General features: G+C 38.9%; 1 protein-coding gene across 2 annotated transcripts in view; it reads right to left on the bottom strand.

Annotated features, from left to right (window-relative positions):
- RFTN2 (raftlin family member 2) overlaps positions 1–25286 on the bottom strand; it is a 97569-nt gene extending 72283 nt beyond the window's left edge. Inside the window, exon 1 of one of the 2 annotated variants that reach the window (XM_054478382.2) lies at positions 24438–25286. In XM_054478382.2, the coding sequence (XP_054334357.1) occupies positions 24438–24576 (139 nt within the window). In that variant the 5' untranslated portion in view covers positions 24577–25286. The remainder of the gene's footprint in view (positions 1–24437) is intronic. The other variant, XM_054478379.2, reaches the window with a different exon arrangement.
- Positions 25287–25718: the final 432 nt, after the last annotated feature.

Here is a 25718-nt window from a genome sequence, read left to right on the forward strand (position 1 = left end):
ATAGTAGCTATTCTAACAGGTATAAAGTGATAACTTATTGCGGTTTTGATTTGTATTCCCCTAATTATCAGTGATATTGAGAATCTTTTCACATCTTATTGGCCATTTGGAGAATCGTCTGTTCAAACCCTTTGCTCATTTAAAAATTGGGTTATTTCTTTGTTGTTGAGTTGTAGGAGTTATTTTTATATTCTGGATATTAACCCTTTATCAGATATATGATTTGAAATTATTTTCTCCCATTCCACATATTGACTTTTCACTCTGTTGACTGTGTCCTTTGATGCACCGAAGCTTTTAAGTTTGATATAGTCCCATTTATCTATTTTTACTTTTGTTGCCTGTGCTTTGGTGTCATATCCAAGAAATAATTGTCAGGCCAGGTGCAGTGGCTCACGCCTGTAATCCCAGCACTTTCAATGGCCGAAGCGGGTGGATCACCTGAGGTCAGGAGTTTGAGACCAGCCTGGCCAACATGGTGAAACTCTTTCTCTACTAAAAACACAAAAATTAGCCAGGCATGGTGGCAGATGCCTGTAATCCCAGCTACTTGGGAGGCTGAGGCAGGAAAATCACTTGAACCCGGGAGGCGGAGGTTGAAGTGAGCTATCGTGTCACTGCATTCCAGCCTGGGTGATAAGAGTGAAACTCCATCTCAAAAAAACAAAAACAAAAACAAAAACAAAAAAAAAAAAAAGAAAGAAATCATTGCCAAGTACAGTGTTATGAAGCTTTTCTTCTGTTTTCTTCTAGGAGTTTTTGTAGGTTTATTTCTTATGTTTAAGTCAACAATTTTTAAAAAGTACAATGGCATCTATTTTATTGGTTAAAAAGGCATATGCTTTCTTCCTCAAAAATGATGCAAGAAAAATAAAGAACTTTGATACTTTCCCGGCAGTTTTACTTGATTATCCAGCAACGTAGGTTGCAAAATGAAAACCTAAAAATTAATGATGGTGTAAGGAATTTGAAGGCTTATTTAAAAAATAATATTTACATGACTAAAGTGAAACACAAAAGTCCATAGATTGTGGTTGATTACAAATATGAGTAGAGGTGAGCATTTCATTTTTGTGAAGGTGTGTCTTTATAAATTATAAAATTGAACACAATAATAGGTCTTGGAAATCCTCCTGGTATCTTTCAATACTGTAGGCCAGATGGTAATTATGATGTGCTTATCATTACCTGTGTGAAGTTGATTGTTTTTCTATGTGGCATGGCTGGACAACCCAGAGTGCTTGAGGTTTCAGTCAACAAACTGTTCAAGGATCACTTAAGAAAAGAATATGAGTCCTGGTGGCTGCTTGAAAACTCTCCATTGGTAACCTCTGGCAATATGAGGAAAGCCCCAGTCTCAAACTTAGCAGAATGGGTGTCAGCTACTTAAGCAACCCTAGCACTTGCTTAAGAAATGCAGCATTACCAATACCCTTGGCCGCTCATAGGAAGATTATGTGGAAAAATGGGGAAATGAGGGCTCTAAGTTTTAAAAGTGATTCAGAAGAGTCAGGTCTTAAGTGTGAGGAACTTTTAGAAATATCTTCATTTCACTTAATTTCCTTTTCTTACGTATGTAAGAGAGATATATAATGAAATACTTATGTTTAAAATGTCTAAAAGCTTTTGCCATGGGTAAAAACTAAAATTACTGATAAGAAAATAGTTATAGTTTAATTGGTGCATTTTTCTTTCTTAATGGTACATAAAATAATGGTGTGTTATAAAAGCAATGGTGTCTTAGAGTTAATTATATAGCAAAGAAGTGATGGCGTATATATTAGCTAAGAGAATGAAGATTTGAAGGGCTCTTGGTTTGGTGGTACAAAGCTCCCCCAAGCAAAAAAATCTAACAGGGATAAAGTCTAAGTTCAAAACACAGAGTGACAAAATTCTGATTTAATATATTTTCACTGAAGGGGGAAGGGGAAATCCTGTGGTCTGTAGCTGACTGCAAACTAATTATAAGCCAAGAGTTAATCTAATGTGATCTTTGGCTATCTGGAAAAAAACTACCTCCAAAGGCAGGAGGCTCACTAAATTCTTTATTGAGCAGATCATCTCATTAGTATATTCCTTGCTTTAGCATTAATAACTATCCAAATAATAATAACCAGAATATACTATTTACCTAATTATATTATTAATATCTGCCTCCCCCACAAGGGCAGGATGAAAGCTCTGTGAGGGCAGGGATATTCATGCTTTGTTCAATGCCATATCTCTATACTTAGAGTATTGCCTAGCAGACAGATGTTCAATTAATATCTGTTGAATGGATAAGTAAACTGTTTTCAATTTAGGGGTGAAATTAGAGACATTCAGTAACAAGCTGCAGTACATTCAAAAGAAAGTGCTCAGGATAATGAGGGGTCTGGAGACCCTGACGGGTGTCTTTCAACTCTGTGCAAAATAACATGTGAGGAACAGGGCACCATCTGGATATATCTGAAGGGCTGTCACACAGAAGAGGCTGGTAGGTAGAACACTAAGCAATGGAAGACTCAGTTACACATGGGAATACTCCCCCAAACTGCATGTGGCAGGGCAGAGTGAGACTCTGACATGCTCATTAAAAAATATCCATCTGGTTAGTAAAAAAAAAAAAGGCTAAAACAATAGAGGTGAAAGAGATTTTTGTCCAGCTTTACTAGAAAGCAGACTGCCAACAACTTCAAAAATCTATTAGGTTGGTGCAAAAATAATTATTGTGTTTGCCATTGCTTTCAATGGCAAAGCAATAACTTTTGCAATAACAGAACAGTAGAAATAACCTCAATTTACCAAAAAAAGTTCTCAAAAAGTCCACCCACTTTTTCCATAAGAAAGGCATGTTGCCGCCTTCCCTTAACAACTCTCTCAACCAACTGCTCATTGAACTGGGATGGTGTTTGCCAAGCTTTAGTTGTCTGAGTACACTTTCACAATTTTGGTCATATCCTTAAAATTTTCTTCTAATTTTAATTTTTAAGCAAAATAAATTTATTTCAAAAAGAATTTATATCACTCATATAACCATAAAACCAGAATCATTTATCTTAAGTAGAAAGCTGTCATACAAATAAATACAATGAAAAGAAAACTTATTACATTCTAGCTAGATAATGTTATTTGCCAAAGACTGAGCCACAGGCCTGGCCAAGGAAAATTAGGCTGGGCATGGTGGCTCATGTCTGCAATTCCATCACTTTGGGAGGCTGAGGTGGGCGGATCACTTGAGGCCAGGAGTTTGAGACAAACCTGGGCTATAATGAGACTCTGTCTCTATAGAAAATTTAAAAATTAGCTGAGCGTGGTGGCATGTGCCTGTGAGTCCCAGCTACTTGGGGGCTGAGGTGGGAGGATCGCTTAAGCCCAGGAGTTTGAGGCTGCAACTTCTTGAGTAAGCCATGATCACACCACTGCACTCCAGCCTGGGCAATAAAGTGAGCCTCTGTCTTAAAACAAACACAAAAACAAAATCAAAAAAGGAGAAAAATTAGCCATTAGAGGGGTGTTAAAGACGTATTAACTCCAAACTGATGGGAAGGCTTAAATGAGATGGAAAAGGGCACGCTTTTCTGTTTAAGTGATCCAGTGTTTAATTCTGTGTCTGTGTATACAGCCTAAGAGTATCTCATGTCCAGTGCCGAGTCTTTTGGTGGAGGCTTGGAGACCCACTGGGTTAGAAGTAGCAAGGACACAATGATAATAGCAAAAGAGACAGATGACACCAGGGGGAATAAAATGAATTACAAAACTGGATAAAATAACTATACAAATATAGGCTGGGCATGGTGGCTCACGCCTGTAATCCCAGCACTTTGGGAGGCCGTGGTGGGAGGATCACTTGAGGTCAGGAGTTCGAGACCAGCCTGGCCAGCACGGCGAAACACCATCTATACTAAAAATATAAAATTAGCCTGGAGTGGTGGTGCATGCCTGCAATCCCACTTACTCTGGAGGCTGAGAAATGAGAATTGCTTGAACTCAGGAGACGGAGGTTGCAGTGAGCCAAGATGGGGCAACTGCACTCCAGCCTGGCCCACAGAGCAAGACTCTGTCTCAAAAAAAAAACAAAAAACGAAAAACAAAAAGCTATACAAACATTAGTCTGGGGCCACTTAAAGGGCTTTACATACGTCATTAGTTTAAACCAATAACAATAATGAAGTCATCCCCCTTTCATTCTGTTGTTTCAGAACACAGTTTTTAAAAGCAGAATTATGTAACATGTTAAAATAATCACCAAGAAGATAGCTATAATAGAATAAAATTAATGCTTGAAGAGGTTCCTCTTTAGGTTCAGAATGTGTCCCCAAGAAATACCTCATCTCTGGTGATGTCAGAAAAATTTTGCATCATTGGAATAAGTTCTGCTTTTCTGGTCTAATCCACATCTTCTTGCACTCTCAATGAAGTAAGGATATTGTCTTGAGTCTCACCATAGTAGAAATGTTAATGCAAGAAACACACACACACACACACATAAACGTTTCAGGAGGAATTACAAACTGAGAAATCCAGAAAAGTTAGAAAGGGAGAACAAATATTGTACATCGGTGCTAATAAACATCTTTGAACATAAGCTTATGTAAAGATCATGGGGCCGGGCTCAGTGGCTCACGCCTGTAATCTCAGCACTTTGGGAGGCCGAGGTAGGCAGATCATGAGGTCAAGAGATCGAGACCATCCTGGCCAACATGGTGAAACCCCATCTCTACTAAAAATACGAAAATTAGCCAAGCATGGTGGTGTGTGCCTGTGGTCCCGGCTACTGGGAAGGCTGAGGCAGGAGAATCGCTTGAACCTAGGAGGTGGAGGTTGAAGTGAGCCGATACCACACCACTGCCCTCCAGCCTGGCAACAGAGTGAGACTCGGTCTCAAACAAACAAAAAAAATCATATTTGTTTTGGGCCCACTGCTTTACATTAATATTCAACTGTTTAAAGTGTGCATGTTCTCCTCTCTGGAGGTCAATGTCTTTTGATAAAACTGTAGCACCCAGCACAGAGATGACTTTACGGTGAGTACCTAAAAATACTTATTAAAAGATGCACTGAATGAAAACTTGGGCGTACTATTAATATATTTCACAAACAGAGCTCCAGGGTACTCATGGAGCAGTGGTTTAGGCCATAGACTCTAGCACCAGACTTCCGGGATCCAAATCCTAGCTCTGCCACACCTAGTAAGGTATTTCCCTTCCTTGTGCCTTAGTTTCCTCATCTGCAAAATGAGAATAATCAGAATCCTCCTTATATGGTTGTTAGGAGGACTAATAAATTAATCTTTGTTCCTAGAGAGTGTCTGGTACATAGTAAGTGCTCTACAACCATTGGTTGCTTTGTAATGAGGTCCTCTTCTGTAGAAAGAGAGGCAGTACACTATTCTCTTTAAGAGCATTAGGTTCTGGAAGCAATTCACCTGGGTTCGAATCCTGATTATGCCATTTACTAAGCATGTGATCTAGAACAAGTTACCTTTCCTTTCTGGAACAAGAATAATGAATAGTATTAACTTCATAGAGTTATTGTGAAAATAACTGTAAAACATGAGCCAGGGCCTGGTGCAAAGTAAACACTCAAATAGACATCGGTGATTTGCCCATTTGTTGATGGTCCAGCTCTGAGAAAATAGTTTCAAATGGAGTTGCCCTTAGAGATAAGTCATTGTTGGTAAAAAATCTCCGGGAAGGTCATGGTAGGGATTTGAATATATTCCAAAAATATGGCCTGGTTCCCAAACTACAGAACTCTGGATTAGAGGTCTCTAACTCACTCTCTAGAGCAGAAATCTTGAACTCATGCTCTAGATCTTGGGTCTCTAACTGAGACTTAGATCAGGAGTCCCTAGGTCTAAGATCAGTGGTCTCTAGCTCAAACTGATCTACTACATAGAGTCCTTGACTCAAATGCCTCACAGGTACTAGGCTAATAAAACAAAGAAAGGAGCTACACAGGAGGAGGCTGCAGGACCTGGAGAACACTCAAAGCCTCATCCAAAGAGTGCACCATCCCTGGGCCCAGTGCTGCCATGTGGAATTATGGGCCCAGGTCACTGGATCTTCTCAGTTAAAAAAATAAAAAATATACATATTTTTTGGTAGAGACGGGGTCTTGCTATTTGGCCAGGCTGGTACTGAACTCCTGGCCTAAAGTGATCTTCCTGCCTCGGCCTCCCAAAGGGCTGGGGTTACAGGCATGAGCTACTATTCCTGGCCAAGGATCTTCTAATTTTTAAGAAAACCCCTAAATCCAATTCTTATATAATATTTCCCAGTTTAAAAAAAGTGACAATTAATTAAAATATTTAATACTGTCCACCCCAAAGGAGACCTGTCTGAAGGCTAAATACAGCCTGAGTCTCATTAGTTTGTAACTTCTGCCCTGGGTTACCCCAGGGATTCTGTAGACCAGAGCTTGCCCAGATCCAGGTCAGGCCACCTAGACCATTTGAGACAGTGTTCAGCCTTCTAGGATACAGAAAAAGTCATCTAGTTTTCCTAGACTTGGCCTCAAACACTGAACCTGTCATGGAAACATAATTATTCACTCTGGTGAGTGCTGATGAAAATTCCTCACTCTACAGGCACAGCTCTCCCCTTCTTCACATCTCTAAACTGAAGCAGGTTTGAATACCTAGCAAGTTCCTAACAGCCCTCCAATCTCATTTACGCATGGTTTTAAACATTATGTTATTTAAACATTTTTCTAATTTTCCTCATTTGTAGGGATGGGAGAGTGATGGTAATTGGGGACTGAGGTTCACTCTATAAGAAAGTTGTCCTCATTATTGGGACCTGATGTAAACAAAAGGAGTGTAAACATTGGGAGTTCTAATGTAAACACTGGGAGTTGCTGTAAACATGCCATCATCATTCAAGGAAGGTAAACCCAGGAGCAAGAAGAGGAGCAATAAATGTGGGAATTTTGATGAGAACTTTCTTTCATGTAATTCCTCTGGTTCTTTAATGTTTAAAACCGTGCAGAAATGAGATCGGAGGGCTGTTAGGAACTTGCTAGGTATTCAAACCTGCTTCAGTTTAGAGATGTGAAGAAGGTGAGAGCTGTGCCTATAGAGTGAGGAATTTTCATCAGTGCTCACCAGAGTGAATAATTATGTTTCCACGATAGGCTCAGTGTTTGAGGCCAAGTCTTTGATTTGATGTCCTCATGCAGGGGCAGTAATATCAGAGCCTCTATTATGTTTTTTTTCCCCTCATGCTACCTTGTCTAAGGCTATTTTTAAAAAATATCTGTTTTTTAGAAAAAAAATGAGTATCCCTTAAGGACTTGGATTTGACTTCCTTCCAATGCCTGGTCTTCATAAACCTTACTTATGAGGGATGTGTGCCCCCTAAGCATGCACATAGTAGGTTTTTTTTTTTTTTTCGAGACAGTGTCTCTCTCTGCTGCCCAGGCTGGACTGCAATGGCGCCATCTTGACTCACTGCAGTCTCGACCTCCTGGGCTCAGGTGATTCTCCCACCTCAGCCTCCTGAGTAGCTGGGACCACAGGTGCATGCCATGACACCATGCTAATATTTTGTATTATTATTATTATTTTTGGCAGAGGTGGGGTTCCTCCATGTTGCCCAGGCTGGTCTTGAACTCCTGGACTCAGGCTATCCTCCTTCCTAGACTTTCCAAAATTCTGGGATTACAGGCATGAACCACTGTGCCTGGCCCCTATTGCTTTTTAAACAGAGGAAATTAAGGGAGAGGTAATGGTAGTTTGGCTAGAATTTGAACAGCACAGGTGGTTAGCAGTAGCTGCAAGCCTTCTTCTCTTCTTAGCTCCCCAACCACCAGCAGTTCTTTCTCAGTTCCTTGGGGGGAAGAAACAAATGGGGTTGTTTACAGCTTTAATGAGTGTGGTTGGTTACTGTTAAATTGATGTTACATTATTTGTAAGAGCTTTATGTATCTTGCAAGGCTATCATGAGGGACTCATGAAAGAAAGCATTTTGCAATTACTTTGAAAACTGTGCAAAGTGAATGTTATTATTAAAATTAAAACATGCTGAAGGTTAAGTAACATTTTTCATTTATTCTTATAGTTTCTAAAATAAAACATCAAAGACTTTTTATGCTCTTTTGCTTAAAAGCTTCACAAAGATCAAATTTTAAAAATAGAAAAAGTCATATACTATGACTTTAATGTAAAGTCATATATTAAAGCTAAGACTTTGTTCAATGCTAAAAGTTTTGCTCTGATGATGTAACTCTATGAAAATAGTCCAAGACATACATATGTTCTTTCCACCAATTTACCTCTGATGATGGGTGTGTATTTTTGAAATACTTATGAAATATTAGGGCCGGGCATGATGGCTCACACCTGTAATCCCAGCACTTTGGGAGGCTGAGGCAGGTGGATCAGGTGGTCAGGAGATCGAGACCATCCTGGCCAACATGGTGAAACCCCGTCTCTACTAAAAATACAAAAATTAGCCCGGCATGGTGGTGCACTCCTGTAGGCCCAGCTACTTGGGAGGCACCAGGAGGCAAAGGTTGCAGTGAGCCGAGACCATGCTGCTGCACTCCAGCCTGGCAACAGAGCAAGACTCCATCTCATAAAAAAAAAAAAAGAAATATTATTTCCTCAGATAAAAATACAATGTACAGGCTGGGTGTGGTGGCTCATGCCTGTAATCCCAGCACTTTGAGAGGCTGAGGCAGGTGGATTACTGCAGGTCAGGAGATCAAGACTATCCTGGCCAACATGGTAAAACCCTGTCTCTGCTAAAAATACAAAATAAACCTGGCGTGGTGGCGTGTGCCTGTAATCCCAGCTACTTTGGAGGCGGAGGCAGGAGAATTGCTTGAACCAGGGAGGTGGAGGCTGCAGTGAGCTGAGATCACGCCATTGCACTCCAGCCTGGGCAAAAAGAGCAGAACTCTGTCTCAAAAAAAAAAAAAAAAAAAATGCTATGTATAAACACTGGCAAGTCCACATTTTCAAAAGGGAATAGACTGTCAATCTCCATATTTTATCTAGCAATTATGGTAAAAAATAATAAGTAACATAACAAGTGCATATTTTGTGCCAGCCAATATGTGAAGTGTTTCATGTGCCGATTCTTAATCAATCTTTACAAAAATCCTATAAGGTAAGTATTATCATTATTTTCAGATGAGGAAACTCAGGAAGAAAGAAAGAGACTAGGTAACTGGCCCAAACTGTTAGTAAGTGGTGAGGCTGTGATTGAACCCAGACAGAGTGAGTCCAGAGCCAGTGTGCTCTAGTGCCTACAGAGAAGCAAAACTTCATTGATCTGGATCATATTAATTCAGAATTTGTGAAAATAAAATTCAGACATGAGCTGGGTTAAAGCTTTTAAACAACAATAAATTGTTAAGCAATTTAATGTATGGATATTAGAAGGAGTATCTAATTTATGTTACTTATCAAAATGTTTTCAATAACTTAGAAATATAAGCTACTATATAAATAACATCTGATTTATTATTGTTTATGTTTTCCATGAAAGCTTCCATCCTTGTAGTCACTCATTTATGTATTAATTGAAGTGATATAACTGCAGTTTTAAAAATTGATTCATAGTATTTTACATATTTATGAAGTACATGTAATATTTTGTTACAATCATAGAATGTGTAATAATGAAGTCAGGGTATTTGAGGTGTTCATTACTTTGAGTATTTATCATTTCTTTTTTCTTTTTTTTTTTTTTTTGAGGCAGTCTTACTGTGTCGCCCAGGCAACAAGATGCAGTGGTGCCTCCAAGGTTCAAGTGATTCTCGTGTCTCAGCCACCCAAGTAGCTGGGATTACAGGTGTGAGCCACCACCATGCCTGGCTAATTTTTGTATTTTTAGTAGAGACGGGGTTTCCCCATGTTGACCAGGCTGGTCTCGAACTCCTGGCCTGAAGTGATCTGCCTGCCTTGGCCTCCCAAAATGCTGGGATTACAGGTGTGAGCCACTGCGCCTGGCCAAGTATTTATTATTTCTATGTGTTAGGAACAATTTCAAGTCCTCTCTTATTGCTATTTTAAAATATACAATATATTGTTGTTAATTAGAGTCACTTTACTCCACTGTTGAACAATATAACTTATATTTGTTATCTAACTGTATGTTTGTACCTGATAATCTACATTTCTTTATCCCCTGCTCACACCCACTCATCCTTCCCAGCCTTTGGTTACCATCATTTAACTCTCTACCTGTATGAGATCAACTTTTTAAGCTCGCATATATGAGTGAGAACATGCCATATTTGTATTTCTGTGCCTGGATTATTTCACTTAACATAATGTCCTCCAGCTCCATCCATGTTGCTGCAAATGACGTGATTTCATTTCATTTCATTTTTTTTTTTTTTTTTGAGACAAGACTCTGGCTCTGTGGCCCAGGCTGGAGTGCAGTGGCACAATCAAGTCTCACAGCAACCTCCACCTTCTAGGCTCAAGTGATCCTTCCACCTCAGCTTCCAGAGTAGTCGGAACTACAGGTGCATGCTACCATGTTTTGGTAGTTTTTAAATATATATATGTGTATATATATATTTGTAGAGATGAAGTCTCACAATGGTGCCCAGGCTGGGATTTCATTCTTTTTTATGGCTGAATAGTATTCCACCATGTACATATGTATCATCTTCTTTATCCATTCTTCTGTTGGTGTACACTTAGGTTGACTCTATGCCTTTGCTTTTGTGAATAGTGCTATGATAAACAGGTGAGTGCAAGTATCCCTTTGATATACTCATTTCTTTTCCTTTGGATAGATACCTAGTAGTGGAATTGCTGGATCATATAGTAGTTCTATTTTTAGTTTTTTGAGAAATCTCTACACTGTTTTCCATAGTGGTTGTACTAATTTACATTCCCACTAGTGGTGTATAAGAGTTCCCTTTTCTCTACATCCTCATCTCCACAGGATCTCTTTTTGTCTTTGTAGTAACAGCCATTCTAACTGGGGTAAGATAACATCTCATTGTGGTTTTTCATTTGCATTTCCCTGGTGATTAGTGATATTCAGCATTCTTTCATATACCTGTGGGCCATTTGTATGTCTTTTCTTGAGAATTGTCTATTCATGTCATTTGCCCACTTTTTAATGTAATTTTTAAAAATTGTTGACATGTTTGAGTTCCTTGTGTATATTCTGGATATTAGTCCCTTGTTGGATGAATAATTTGCAAATATTTTCTCTTATTCTGTTAGTTTTCTCTTCATTCTGTTGATTGCTTCCTTTGCTGTGAAGCTTTTCAGTTTAGTATAATCCTATTTGTCTATTTTTATTTTAGGTGCCTGTGCTTTTGAGGTCTTAGCCATAAAATCTTTCCTAGGCCAATGTCCTGAAGTGTTTTTCCTACGTTTTTATCTAGTAGTTTTATAGTTTTGGGTCTTATGTTTACATCTTTAGTCCATTTTGAGTTGATTTTTGTAATGGTGACAGATAGATAGTGGTCTGGTTTCATTCTTCTGCATATGGATATCCATTTATTGAAGACGGTGTCCTTTCCCCAGTGTATGCTCTTGACGCTTTTGTTGAAAATCAGTTGGCAGTAAATATGCAAATTTGTTTCTGGGATCTGTATTCTGTTCCATTGGTCTATACCAATACCATGCTGTTTGGCTACTATAGCCTTGTAATATATTTTAAAGTCAGGTAGTGTGATGCTTCCAGCTTTGTTCTTTTTTTCCTAAATTTTTTTTGGCTATTCTGACTCTTTTGTGGTTCCATAAAAATTTTGGTATTTTTTTTTCTACTTCTGTGAAAATGACATTGGTATTTTGATAGGGATTGAATTGAATCTGTAGATTGCCTTGGGCAGTATTTTAACAGTATTAATTCTTCCAATCCATGAGCATGAGATGTCTTTTCATTTGTTTGGTGTCCTCTTCCATTTCTTTCTTTAAAATTTTTTTATAAAAATTTAAAATTTTTCTAGAGATGGGTTCTCACTATGTTGCCCAGGCTGGTCTCAAACTCCTTGAGTCAAGCGATCCTCCCATGGCCTCCCAAACTGCTGGGATTACAGACATCAGCCACTGCACTTGGCCCCCTTCAATTTATTTCCTCAGTGTTTTGTAGTTTTCTTGTAGTTGTGGGTTTGTCATATATGGCCTTGATTATTTTGTAGTATGTTCCTTCCATGCCTAGTTTGTTGAGAGTTTTTGTCAAGAAGGGATGTTGAATTTTATTAAATGTTTTTTCTGCATCTATTGAGATAATCATATGTTTTTTGTCCTTCATTCTGTTGATGTGATGTGTCATGTTTATTGATTTGCATAAATTAAACCATGTTTGCATCACTGGTATAAATTCCATTTGATCATGGCGTATTATCTTTTTGATGTGCTATTGAGTTTGGTTTGCTAGTATTTTGTTGAGCATTTTTGCATCTATATTCATCAGGGATATTTGCGTGTAGTTTTTTTGTTGTGTTGGCCTTACGGAATGAATTAGGGAGAATTCTCTCCTCTTCAATTTTTTGAAATGGCTTGAGGAGGATTGGTATTAGGTCATCTTTGTATGTTTGGTAGAATGTGGTGGTGAATCTGTCCAGTTCTGTGGTAGTGAATCTGTCCAGTTTCTTTGTTGGGAGACTTTTCATTACTTATTTAATCTTGCTATTCATTACTGATCTGTTAAGATTTTCTGGTTCTTCCTGATGCAACTTTGGTAGGTTGTATGTGTGCAGGAATTTATCTATTTCCTCTAGGTTTTACAGTTTGTTAGTGTATAGTTGTTCGTAATAGTCTGTAATGATCTTTTGTATTTCTGTGCTATCAGTTGTAATGTCTCCTTTTTAATTTCTGATTTGGGTCTTTTCTTGGTTAGTCTAGCTAGCAGTTTATTAATTTTGTTTATCTTTTTGAAGAAGCTGCTTTTTGTTTTATTGATCCTTTGTATTGTTTTTGTCTGTATTTTGTTTAGTTCTACTCTTTATTACTTTTTTCCTTTTACTAATTTTGGGTTTGGTTTGTTCTGCTTTTCTAGTTCTTTCAGGTACATTATTAGACTGTTTATTTGAAATCTTTCTACTTTTTGATGTAGGCATTTATTGCTATATACTACTCTCTTAGTATCACTTTTGTTGTATCCCACAGTTTTTGATATGTTATATTTTCATCTTCATTAATATCAAGACATTCTTAAATTTCCTTCTTAATTTCTTCATTAGCCCAATAGTCATTCAGGAGTATGCTGTTTAATTTTTATTTATTTGTATAGCTTACAAAGTTCTTCTTGGTATTGATTTCTAGTTTTATTCCATTGTGGTCTGAGAAGATATTTGATATGATTCCATTTTTTAAAAAAATTGTGGCTGGGTATGGTGGCTCATGACTGTAATACCACCACTTTGGGAGGCTGAGGTGGGCAGATTGCTTGAGGTCAGGAGTTCAAGACCAGCCTGGGCAACATGGCAAAACCCAGTCTCTACAAAAAATACAAAAATCAGCCAGATATGGTGGTGTGTGCCTGTAGTCCCAGTTACTCAGGAGGCTCAGGTGGGAGGATTGTTTGAGCCCAGGAAGTTGATGCTGCAGTGATTCATGATTGTGCTACTGTACTCCAGCCTGGAAGACAAAGGGAGACCCCATCTCAAAAAAAAAAAAAAAAAAAAGTTGGCTAGGTGCAGTGGCTTATGCCTGTACTCTCAGCAATTTAGAGGCTGAGGCAGGAGGATTGCTTGTCCCAGGAGTTTGAGACCAGCCTGGGCAACAGAGTGAGACCCCTAGCTCTACAAAAGTTACAAAAATTACAAAAAAAAAAAAAAATTAGCTGGGTGCGGTGGTACATGGTTGTGGTCCCGGCTACTTGGGAGGCTGAGGTGGGAGCCTGGGAGGTCAAGGTTGCAGTGATCCATGATTGTGCCACTGCACTCCAGCCTGGGCAACAGAGTGAGAACTTATCTCAAAAAAAAATTTTGTTGAGACTCATTTTCTGGCCTACTATATGATTTATTCTAGAGAATGTTCCATGTGCTAATAAGAATGTGTAATCTGAAGTTGTTGGATAAATGTTCTGTAAATGTCTGTTAGGTCCATGTGGTCTAACGTCCAGTTTAAATCCAGTGTTTCATTGGGTACTCATGGACAAAAAGATGGCAACAATAGACACTGGGACTACTAGAGAGAGGGAGTGGGGCAAAGATTGAAAAATTAACTATTGGGCACTATGCTCCCTACTTGGGTGACAGGATCAGTTGAACTCCAAACCTCAGCATCATGCAATATCCCATGTAACAAACCTGCACATGTACCTCCTGAATCTATAATAAAAATTGACATTATTTTAAAAAGTTACTAATCAGGGAAATGGTGGTGGGGGGAGCAGTGAAGAGGTATGAGGAAAACTTCTATACTTTCTGTTCAATTTTTATGTAAAACTAAAACTGCTCAAAATTAAAATCTATTGGTTTATAATAAATAAATCCAATGTTTCTTTGTTATTTACTGTCTGGATGATCTGTCTAATGCTGAAAGTGGGTTGAAGTATTCTACTAATCTCACATTGAAGTCTATCTCTCTCTTTAGATCTAGCAATATTTGCTTTATGAATCTTGGTGCTCCAGTGTTGGGTGCATATATGTTTAGAATTGTTATATCCTCTTGCTGGATTGATTCCTTTATCATTATATACCTTGTCTTTTTTTTTTTTTTTTTTTTTTTTTTTTTACTGTTTTTGACTTACTGTTTTGACTGTTTTAGCTGATATAGGTATAGCTATACCTGTTTACTTCTGGTTTCCATTTACATGGAATATCATTTTCTATCCCTTTACTTTCAGTCTGTATGTGTCTGTATAGGTAAAGTGCATTTCTTATAGGCAGCATGTAATTGGATCATATTTTTAAGTCCATTCGGCCAGTATATGTTTTAAGTGGATAATTTAATCTACTTACATTCAAGGTTATTATTGATATGTGAGTTTTTGTTCCTATCATATTGTTAATTGTCTTCTGTATGTTCTTTGTTCCTTTGTTTTGCTCTTCCTGTTTATCATTGTAGCTTGGTGGTTTCCTGTAGTGGTGCCATTTGAGTCCTTTCTCTTCCTCATTTATGTGTTTACTTTACCAATGTGTTTTATACTTTTGTGTATTTTCATGATGGTAAATGTTGTGCTTTCATTTTCCAGGTTTAGAACTCCCTTGAACATTTCTTGTAGGGCTGGACTAGTGGTTGTGAATTCCCTCAGCTGTTGCTTGTCTGGGAAAGACTTTGTTTCTTCTTCTTCTTTTTTTTTGAGACGGAGTCTCACTTTGTCACCCAAGCTGGAGTGCAGTGGTGTGATCTCGTCTCACTGCAACCTCTGCCTCCCAGCTTCAAGCGTTTCTCTTGCCTCAGCCTCCTGAGTAGTGGGGACTACAGGTGTTTGCCACCATGCCCAGCTAATTTTTGTATTTTTAGTAGAAACAGAGCTTCACCATTTTGGCCAGGCTGGTCTTGAACTCCTGACCTTAAGTGCCTCGGCCTCCCAAAGTGTTGGGATTACAGGCATGAGCCACTGCGCCCAGCCCTATTTCTCCATTTATGAGGCTAATTTTGCTGGATGTAGTATCCTTGGCTGGCAGTATTTTTCTTTGAGCACTTTGAACATGTCATTCCATTCTCTCCTGGCCTGTAAAGTTTCTGCTGAGAAATCTGCTGTTAGTCTGATGGGGGTTCTTTTATAGGTGACTAGATACTTTTCTCTTGCTGTTTTTAGAATTTTCTCTTTGTCTTTAACATTAGACAGTTTGAGTATAATGTGCTGTGGAGAAGATCTTTTTGCATTGTATGGGTTTGGGGATCTCAGCGTCTCCCGTACCTGAATGTCTAAATCTTGGGAAGTTTTCACCTATTATTTCATTAAATAGGTCTTCTAACCCTTTCATTCTTTTTTTGCCTTCTGGGATTCCAATAATTTGAGTATTTGGTAACTTCATGGGGTTCCATATGTCATGAAGACTTTGTTCATCCTTTTAAATTCTTTTTTTTCTTTACTTTTGTCTGACTGGGTTATTTCAGAAGACTTGTCTTCAAGTTCTAAGATTCTTTCTACTGCTTGATCTAGTCTATTGTTGAAGCTCTTGAATGTGTTTTGTATTTAATTCAATGAATTCTTCAGTTCCAAAATTTCTGTTTGGTTAATTTTAATTTTTATTTTTTGAGACAAGGTCTCACTTGTCCAGGCTACCAGGCTGGAGTGCAGTGGCACTCGGCTCACTGCTTCCTGGGTTCAAGTGACTCTCCTTTCTCAGCCTCCTGAGTAGCTGGGATTACAGGCATGTGCCACCATGTCCAGCTAATTTTATTTTATTTTTTCCAGTAGAGATGAGGTTTCACCATGTTGGCCAGGCTGGTCTCAAACTCCTGACCTCAAGTGATCTGCCTGCCTCACCCTCTCAAAGTGTTGGGATTACAGACATAAGCCACGGCACCTGGCTGAGTTTATTTTCATATCTATCTCTCTGGTAAATTTGTCATTCATATCCTGAATTGTTTTTCTGATTTATTTGTATTATTTTTCAGAATTCTATTGCATTTCACTGAGCTTCTTTAGAGTTAATAATTTGAATTCTCTTTCTGGAATTTCATGAATTTCTTTTTGTTTGTGATCTGTTGCCTGAGGATTATTGCAGTTGGAGGTGTCACATTTCCTTGTACTTTCATGTGTCCTGCATTCATATGTTGATATCTATGCATCTGGTGTAACAGCCACTTCTTCCAATTTTTTGAATCTGCTTTTGTGGAAAAGGTTTTTCCTGAGGATGTATCTATGGTGTCGGTTGGGTAGGATGCTTTGGCTTTGATTCTGGGTGCATGGAGTAGTGTAGTCTCTGTATGACTTATTTGGCTGTAAACAACATCAGTTGTAGCTGTGATTTCCATGGAGGCTTAGGGTGTGGTTATTAGTGGATGCTGTGGTGAGGTTTTCTTGGGAACTGGGATGCCAGGTAGGCCAGTCTTTGGGCCCCAGTGGTGGCAGCAGTGGGTTGAGCATGCCTGTCTTTGGGACCCAGTGAGGCATATGTTGGCACTGGTGTTAGCAGGTCCAGGTGGGCCAATTCTTGGACTTCTAGGTAATTTAGTTTTGCCAGTAGTGGTGGCAGTGGGCTGGGTGGGTAGGAGGGTCCTTGGCCGCCTGGAGAGCCAGTGTGGCATGGGTGATTGCAGTGACAGTGATGGGACAACCTTGGGGTTGCAAGCAGTGCACCCTGGTGTTGGCAGTGTCTGTGGTGGGCTGAGTAGGCCAGTCTCTAGGCCTGCAGGTGGGTGCATGCAGATAGGTGCCAGCTATGGTGGTAGCAGCCAGGTGGGTAGGTCTCTGGAAGGAGTGTTCAGGTAGCAATGGTGGTGAACTTAGCTGAACAATCCCTTGACCTCTGGGCTGTGTGCTCTGGCATGTTGAGGGGAGTAAAGCTAGGCTAGAGGGGCTGTCCTCAGTCCTCTGATAGCATGTGCAGGCACCAGTCATGGTAGGCAGGAGTGGGATGTTCCCCAGGCCACCAGTGGAATGCTCAGGTTGGGGGCAGCAGTGGCCATGCTGCTGCCCTGCCACTGGGGAGGGAGGTGCTGCCTTCAGTGGTGGCAGCCTAGACAGGTGGGGAACATATGTGATGCTTGTGCCTCGGCCTCTGCTGTGATAGCCTATGCCTTGGTAGCACTTCAGCCCTGGGCGTGGTAGCCTGTGGTCACTGATGCCTCAGCCCAGAGGCATGTACCTGCACCTGGCAGTAGCCTGCACCTGGGTTGTACCTCAGGCCTGGCTGCAGTAGCCTGCATGCAGTCGCTTGTGCCTCAGTCATAGGGCAACAGTCCGCATTTCTCTTGTGGCTCAGCCCTAGCAACACTAGATCTAGGACAGTATTCAGTCTATTAGGGATGGGGCTCTAAAATGGTGCCTTGCTGTAGCTGCCTAAGTCTTGGGGAGTGTTTGGGACCCAGTATGCCCTTCCTCCCTGGGACAGTCCTGTGGCACAATCTTTTGGCAGCTCCCTATGTTAGTTTCAGGGCCCTCAAGGATTGAGGAACTGTCCCATGGTTAGAATTGCGGGGGTCCACAGCGGGAAGGTGAAGTACTGAGGGTCTCTCACTTAACCTTTCCCCATACTGGGGAGTCTCTTTCAGGCCTCAGCTGATCCCAACCGAACAGGCTGCCTCACTTCCTTCTCCTTCCTTGTTTTAGGTATTTCTTGTCACTTTTCTGTGGAATTCCAGTGTTCTCTCTTGGATGATCTACTCAATGTGTGATTATCTACTCACTGTTTTGGTTCTTCCTAACTGCAGTTTTAAAATACAATAAAACTCTATTGAACTATGTATTTCATGATTATAGGCAGATATATGAAGGACCAAATTATGACCAAACTCCTGAAGTCTTATGTTTCACTGCTATCTCCTTAATATGCTACATTCCTACCATTCTGTTTTATTTTCAGTTTCCAGGCAGACCACAGAGTTTTCTCTCCCTTCTGAGTATTTGTATATCTTGTCTTTCAGCCATGTTTGCCTTACTCACTTCCTATTCAGCCTTTTTTTTTTCAACTTTTTTTGGAGTTGGGGTGAGTGGAAATGTAACATACAAAAGAAAAAGACACAAAACATGCTTAAAACTACCAACACTAGGGCAGCGGTCCCCAAACTTTTTGGCACCAGGGACTGGTTTCATTGAAGGAAGGTTTTCTACAGATGTGGTTGGGGAGTGGATGGTTTCAGATGAAACTGTTCCACTTCAGATCATCAGGCATTAGTTAGATACCCATAAGAAGTTTGCAACCTAGATCCCTTGCACGCGCAGTTCACAATATATGCTCCTATGAGAACCTATGAGAATCTAATGCCGTTGCTAATTAGGCTGTAATGCTCACTGGCATGCTGCTCACCGGCCTGCTGCTCACCTCTGGCTGTGTGGCCCTGTTCGTGACAGGCCACAGACCAGTACCAGTCTGCAGCCTGGGGGTTGGGGACCCCTGCACTAGGGTAACCACTATCCATTCAAAAATTAGAAAACAGCCAGCACTTCAGAAGCCGTTACCCTTTCCAATCACAATGCTCCTGTCCCCTCTGTAATATCTTGATTTTTATGATAATGACTTTTTTTGCCTTCCATCTTAGTTTACTTCCCAGAATGCAGCCCTAAACACTATACTTCCATTTGAGCATATAAAGGGAAGCATATAGCATGGACTTGTGTGTCTGTCTTCACTCAATATTATGCTTGTGGAACTCATCTTGTGTAATTGTAGTTCTTCTGTTTCCACTGCAGTGTGGTAAGAATTGGCGAACTGTGGCCTGTGGTCTGTTTTGTTATATATTGTCTATGGCTGCTTTAGCGCTACAACAGGAGAGTTGAATAGTTGTGACAGAGACCTCATATTTACCATCCAACCCTTTAAGGGTATTTGCTGATTTCTGCAGTATTGTTCACAATTTATTTTTCCATTCTTTTGTTTTTTGGAGTTCTGGGTTGTCTACACCTTTGGGCTATTACAAACAACACTTCTACGAACATTCTTGTAGTGCCTCATGGTGCACATGTACACTCATTTCTGTTGGGTATATATTTAGCTAAGTAGACAATGCCAAACAATTTTTTTCCTCAATGATTCTAACAATTTACCCACACTGGTGTTTGAGACCAGTCTGGGCAACATAGCAAGACCTCCATCTCTACAAAAAATTAAAAAATAAGCCAGGCATCATGGCACATGTGTAGTCCCAGCTACTCCAGCAGCTGAGGCAGGAGGATTGCTTGAGCTTGGGAAGTCATGTCTACAGTGAGCTGTGACTGAGTCACTGCACTTCAGCCTGGGTGACAGAGTGAGACCCTGTCTCAAAAAAAACATTTCAATTCCTTCTTGAAATTTTCACAGTCAGCTGTGCATCTATAACTGCCTCTACTAAGATCTTCCACTGCCACCTCAAATGCAACATGACTGCGATGAAATTGCTCTTTGACCACAGACAGACTCCCTTTGGGGTGCCCCTCCTTCTATAAGAGGACTTATTATTTCCATAGCCACTCAGGCTCAAAACTGGGAAGTCATCCTGGATTCCTCATTCTTTCTGTCCCTTCAAATCCAGCCAGTCACAGGCGAAGTTCCTCCTTCATAACATCTGTCATATCTACCCCTTGTAACCTATCCCTGTTACTGCCCTTCACCCACAGGTCCTCATCATCACTAGCCTTGACTTCTTGCCTCCATCCCTTCTCACTGCAATTCCACATGAATCTTCTCAAAACACTCTTCTGCACCTATCAACTACTTGTTCAAAAAGCCTTTACTGCCATTTATCTTCCATAGAATTAGGTCTTAACCCCCTAGCTAAGCCAGAACCTTCCCATATCCCATCAGTTTAGAATCTTACTTTCTGCTTCCTCCCTAGAAAACTTCCTTTAGCTCACTGCTCTGTTCACTAGCCCTTGAACTTACTCCAATCTCTTAATCTTTTTCTGTTTAAGCCACTTTCTTCAAGGGTCAGTTAAAGTCCTAACTCTAGTTCCAACTGATCCTACTCAAAATTGATTTCTCCTTTTTCTGATACTTGTTGTAGCACACTATTTCCTCCACATGTACCTTGTATTGTAATTTTTCGTTCATTCACTCATTCAACAAAGAATATTGACCATCACTCATATTCCAAACATCATGCTGGACACAGGGTGTACAAAGATGGAGATGATATAATTCCTAACCTTGATGAGTTCATGACCTTGTCCAGTTTGACCAAGTTGAATACAAAATATCTGAGGGCAGAAACTGTCTTATTCTTTTTTATATTTCCAATGCTAATCAGCATTTTTTACAGAGTACATATATAATATATATCTATTCCTGTTAATGGTGATGATGAAAGACAAATAGAATTTCTTGTTCTAATAATAATGAAGCAAGCTAGAGGCTAGCAAAATTTCACTCATATTTTATGTAATTCTACCAGAAATTCAGATAAGGAAGCTACCATCCAGTTTTCTGTTGGGTTTTAGTATTGTAGAACCTCTTTTTACTCATAAAGCTATAAATGCTGTAAAAATTCTTAAGGCTACTATTATTCAGATTGTTTCCTGGAATTATACAAGGAGGTAAATTAATCCTTTTGGATCACTTGTAGAGTTATTTTAACTTTTTGTTAAGAAACCCTATAACATACTCACATACATACATCATATGCTCTCATAAACACATATAAATGGATATACTATAAGAAATCTCTAGACTATTTTGAATTTTCACTAATAAGCAGGAATAATGAATTGTTACTTTATCATAACACAGTGAAAGAAATCATTAATATACAATAATCCAGAAAAATATCATAAACATTTTACTGAAACCTCATTAGTGCAGTTGGTAGACTTGGCATAAAGTTCCAGAAAAATTCGGCCTACCTAGATGAAACTTTAAATTTCTTAAAAGAAGGGGCTATGTGTTTTATTTCTTTTATAGTACCTAAGACACCCAGGATAGCAGAGCAATCAGGAACTACTCCAAACAGATTTGTCGAGTTGTAGTTGCACAAACTAATAATTTTATGGTCAGAATAAGAAAAATGTGTATGAACCTTTGAAGAGAACATATAAGTAACCAATACTTGATGATTATGTATCAGAGGGGAAATGCAGGAATTATTTTAATGACCTCAATAGGTTGGTCAAAAAGCATCCTGCAGGAACTGGGTTTAAAGGAGGAATGTGGAGACAGAGGGTATTCTCAGAGGAAGGATCATAACAGTTAACTTTTATCAAGTGCTTACCAACTGCCAGATACCTTTCCAAGCAGATCATCTTATATTAGCTCCTTTGATCCTTAAAACAACTTTGTGATGTCTGCACCATGAGAATACCCATTTTATAGATGAGGAAACTGAGATAGAACAACATTTACAAATTTGCCACAGTTTTCAGCCTAGATTCAGGACCCCAAAACTATGACTCCAGAGTTTTGTATGCTTCAAGTCTATGCTATGATTTTTTCTATAGAGATGTAAATAATGATTCAAAGGCCAAAAAGAAAAAGAAAAGTGTGGGGAAGGGAGAGGGAGTGAGACAGAGACAGAGCGATAAGGAGAGAATGGGAGGTGTAAGTTGTTTTGTTTTCTGGGTGGAGCTTTGAAAGTGATATATAATTGAATGGAAAATAAATAAGTTGTTCAAGAAAGTTATAACCACCATAATGCAGGACAGGGCACTGTGGATTTTCAGAGGGTTTCCTCCTCCTGTCCCCATTGGATCTACTTTCTGTGCCATGGCCTCTATTTGGAAAAAACAGAAGAAAATAATGTAAGAGAGCAGGCTCATCATGAGCACACACAGCTGTCACCAGGCCATTTTATTTCCTGAGATGTTGCTCATTCCATGGTGGCCTCTGACAGGCAGGAGGTGCCACTATTCAAGACTCCCCCCAGCAACCCAGGACAGAATTACCAGTGCCAAACAGAAGGCTGGCATGTTTTAACCCACCCATGACCCACTCCTATATACACTGGAGTGGCAGCCGGAGGTCAGAGACAACAGAAGAGCAGCAGGGAAACTATGACCTGGAAGGTAATTTGTGGAGCTGGGCTGATGCTGAGTCCTGGCTTCTGAAGCAAAGGCAATGGGGAAGACAGAAACAAAGAAAAAACTAAAACAAAAACATGTGGAAAAATTGGAGAGCAACGGGGCACCAGGATACTAGGCGCCTGTACCAAATAGGATCCAGGTGCAGCTTTAAAGTATGTGCCTGCTTTATGTGTTAACATTTGCACACTCTGCCCATACTTAAACTTTTACAGTGTAATACACTGTTATCTCTTCTAAGCACCTAGAGTGGAAGGTAGAAATTATACTCCTTTCACAGAGAGAAGGGCTTCTGAGAATAACAAAACCCGAATGACTTTTGAATAAAGCTGCAGATCTTTCTGATTCAAGGATGACTGCATTTATACAAATTTGTTTGAGATGTTAACATTGTTGGAAGGAAATGAATCAGAAAAACTTTTCAAGTTACTTTAAACCCTATGATCCTACGATGGATTGTGCAGAGAATCCTAAAGTACAGATCAAAATAGTTCTGACCTAAATTCATGAATAGACAGTGTTTCAAGGTTAAGGAGAGTATGTGTCTGTCTCCTATGGATTTACAGAAACGAGTCTTAAAGAAAATTGACAAGGAAAATCAGTGGTGTGAACATAGCACCGCATTACAAATATTTTCTCAAATGAAGGTTTTTGAAAAAGTATAGAAAAAATTCAAACGGTTGTTTGGTTACTTCTCTGATAATCGCCATTATCTTAATCCATTTTTAACATTCATAATTTAAAAGAAAATTAAGAAATTAAGAATATTAATTTTTTCTTTTGGTAGCCTTAGCTTTAAACAAAAATAGGATATGAACATGTTAAAAGTCTATGTACAGATTTTGTGTATGTCCCTGGAAGGGAGTTTGTTTGCTGGCCAGCTTAATTTTTGACAAAGAAAAATGGGCTGCTCTTGCTTCTTGCACAAAGATGCACTGTTTCTAGAGCAAAGCAAAAAAAAAAAAAAAAAAAAAAAAAAAAAGAAAAGAAAAAATGTGTGTAAACAAAAAATTTGGAAAAAAATTAATATTCAACATGATAATTTAGTATAAACTTTTTGTGAATTGATAAAATGTGTGGCTCATTAGAATTAAAAATATAACTATAATAAGAACTTTACTAATATCTGATAACGTTAACAGCAAGTAAAGCACTCTAAATTTCATTTTTAGTACCTCATAAATAAGATATAGCTTTTTTTAAAAGCTGCTTTGTCTATGCAGTTGTACAGTACTCTAAAGTTTCCAAAAGAAATGAGACAAAGTATTTGTGAAATCGAGCCACCTCAATTCCTTCCACAGAGCTGCCATCTGGGCTTGTTTATTTGTGTTTCCAACTTTCTGGAACAGAGAGTTTCTCTGTTAGGGACAGGGCACTGAGCAAAGGAAGTGTCTTACAGAAGGCTATCTTTTTTTTTTTTAACTACATTTTCAAAACTTATAGTTTAGTTTGGTCAAAAATATCAAATGACTACCATAATCACAGAGTCTAACACAATTGGAAGCCTCAGAATTGTCTTAGCAAACACTCTTCCACAATATGATGCAAGTAATATTTCGTACATAATACCTTCTTGTGATTTTCAAATCTTTTTCAAAATACAAACTGTCACTAAGGCTATATAGCTATTTTTCCTGGAAATCAAGCATTTTTCATAAATCTTTCTATAAGTATTTGATTTAAAAATGAAAGAAGTATTTCTAAGCAATTTCCCTAATTTTAGAAGGTACATACGAGCCATGTTACCAAAACACGAAGCAATCAACAAAACAAAAATCTTACAAAGTATAGTTAAGAAGTGAAGCATTATTGTTTGAATATGCAATCTCATTATGAAGAACAGTTTAAAAATTTATAAGTCAACAATTAAAAATGACTAGTAGTCTCATCTCTGAAACATTTAACAAACAAAATAGAAGCAAAAAGTACCTTGTAGAGTAAAATCCAGCAATACATATTCGTAAGCAAATTCTGTCTTTGTTTCCACTTGCGGTCTCTTCAGGGTAGAAAATATTTTTCCAGGGCTGCTATCATCAGGGTCTTCTAGCTTTCTAAGTCCACACCCCATGGCAAAATCTGTAAGGAATTAAATTGCAGGAAAGGGGAGGGAGAGCAGCAAATTCTGTTGTTTAAGCTGCAAAAAGAAAGTTACAGACTTAACTGCTTTGATTTTGTTTTCAGCTAAACCATAGATAACCAAAAAAAAAAAAAAAAAAAAAAAACCATCCGGATCCAAAGAAAGGAGTTGAAGAATTTTTCTATCCATTTTTCTGTAAAGTCATTGAACCCATGATTAAGCTACAGCTCCAGGAGGCTGGGCTTGATCTTAGAGAAACATGCAAGCTGCTACAACTTAGCGGAGAATTTCCATGCCACGTCAATTTACAGCCAGCCCCCTACCAGAGTTCTGTCGCTCAGGGCACCAGCGGTGCTTTGTCTATCCCAGTTGGCTGGATGATAAAAAGAGGTGTCCAAAAACGGAAATAAAAAGGCAAAAAGGCAACTTGGATGTAATTATCTACAAGTAGAAGATATATTCAGACATAGTGGCACACAATTCTTTTTCTGTTTTCCCTCTTCTCTCTGTCCTGCGCCGACCCTCCTTCCTCTCAACTACTACCAAGAAAGCAAAAGGAGAGAGAGAGAGAGAGAGAGAGAGAGAGAGGCAGTAGGGGGGTGGAGAGAGAGAGGGAGGGAAAAAGAGAGAGAGAAAGAGAGAGAGAGAAAGAAAGAGAAAATGAAAAGAATGGATTCTCAACATATTTAGAAACAAAAATCATTTCCAGAAAGGAAGTCAGCTTTATAAGGAAACTATTTCTGGAGTCTAAAAGGAGGAAAGTAAAGTTTTAAAAAACAGCCCTTTAGTAAGTTAATACTTTTGAGGATTTCTTTCCACATGAAGTTTCTTTCTGTTGGAAAAAATCATATGCTAATTAAAACAGCAAAGTATAAAAAATTTATATTAAAATATTTTCATAAAAAAGACTTTACTTAATTGCAAAGGAGAGACAGTTACGTGTGTAATTAGTTTCCCCAACATCCTTAAATAGTTTAAAACACTCTACTATTAGAAGGCTTATGATAGGAACTAATACTTCTATAGGTCTCAAAGTATCCTTAATTAAAAAATAAAACAAAACTGACAACTTGATTCATTTAATTTTTTTTTTTTTTTTGAGATGTGGTCTTGCCTGTCACCTAGGCTGGTGT

The sequence above is a fragment of the Pongo pygmaeus genome, chromosome 11 (assembly GCF_028885625.2).
Source record: "Pongo pygmaeus isolate AG05252 chromosome 11, NHGRI_mPonPyg2-v2.0_pri, whole genome shotgun sequence".
Lineage (NCBI taxonomy): Eukaryota > Metazoa > Chordata > Mammalia > Primates > Hominidae > Pongo > Pongo pygmaeus.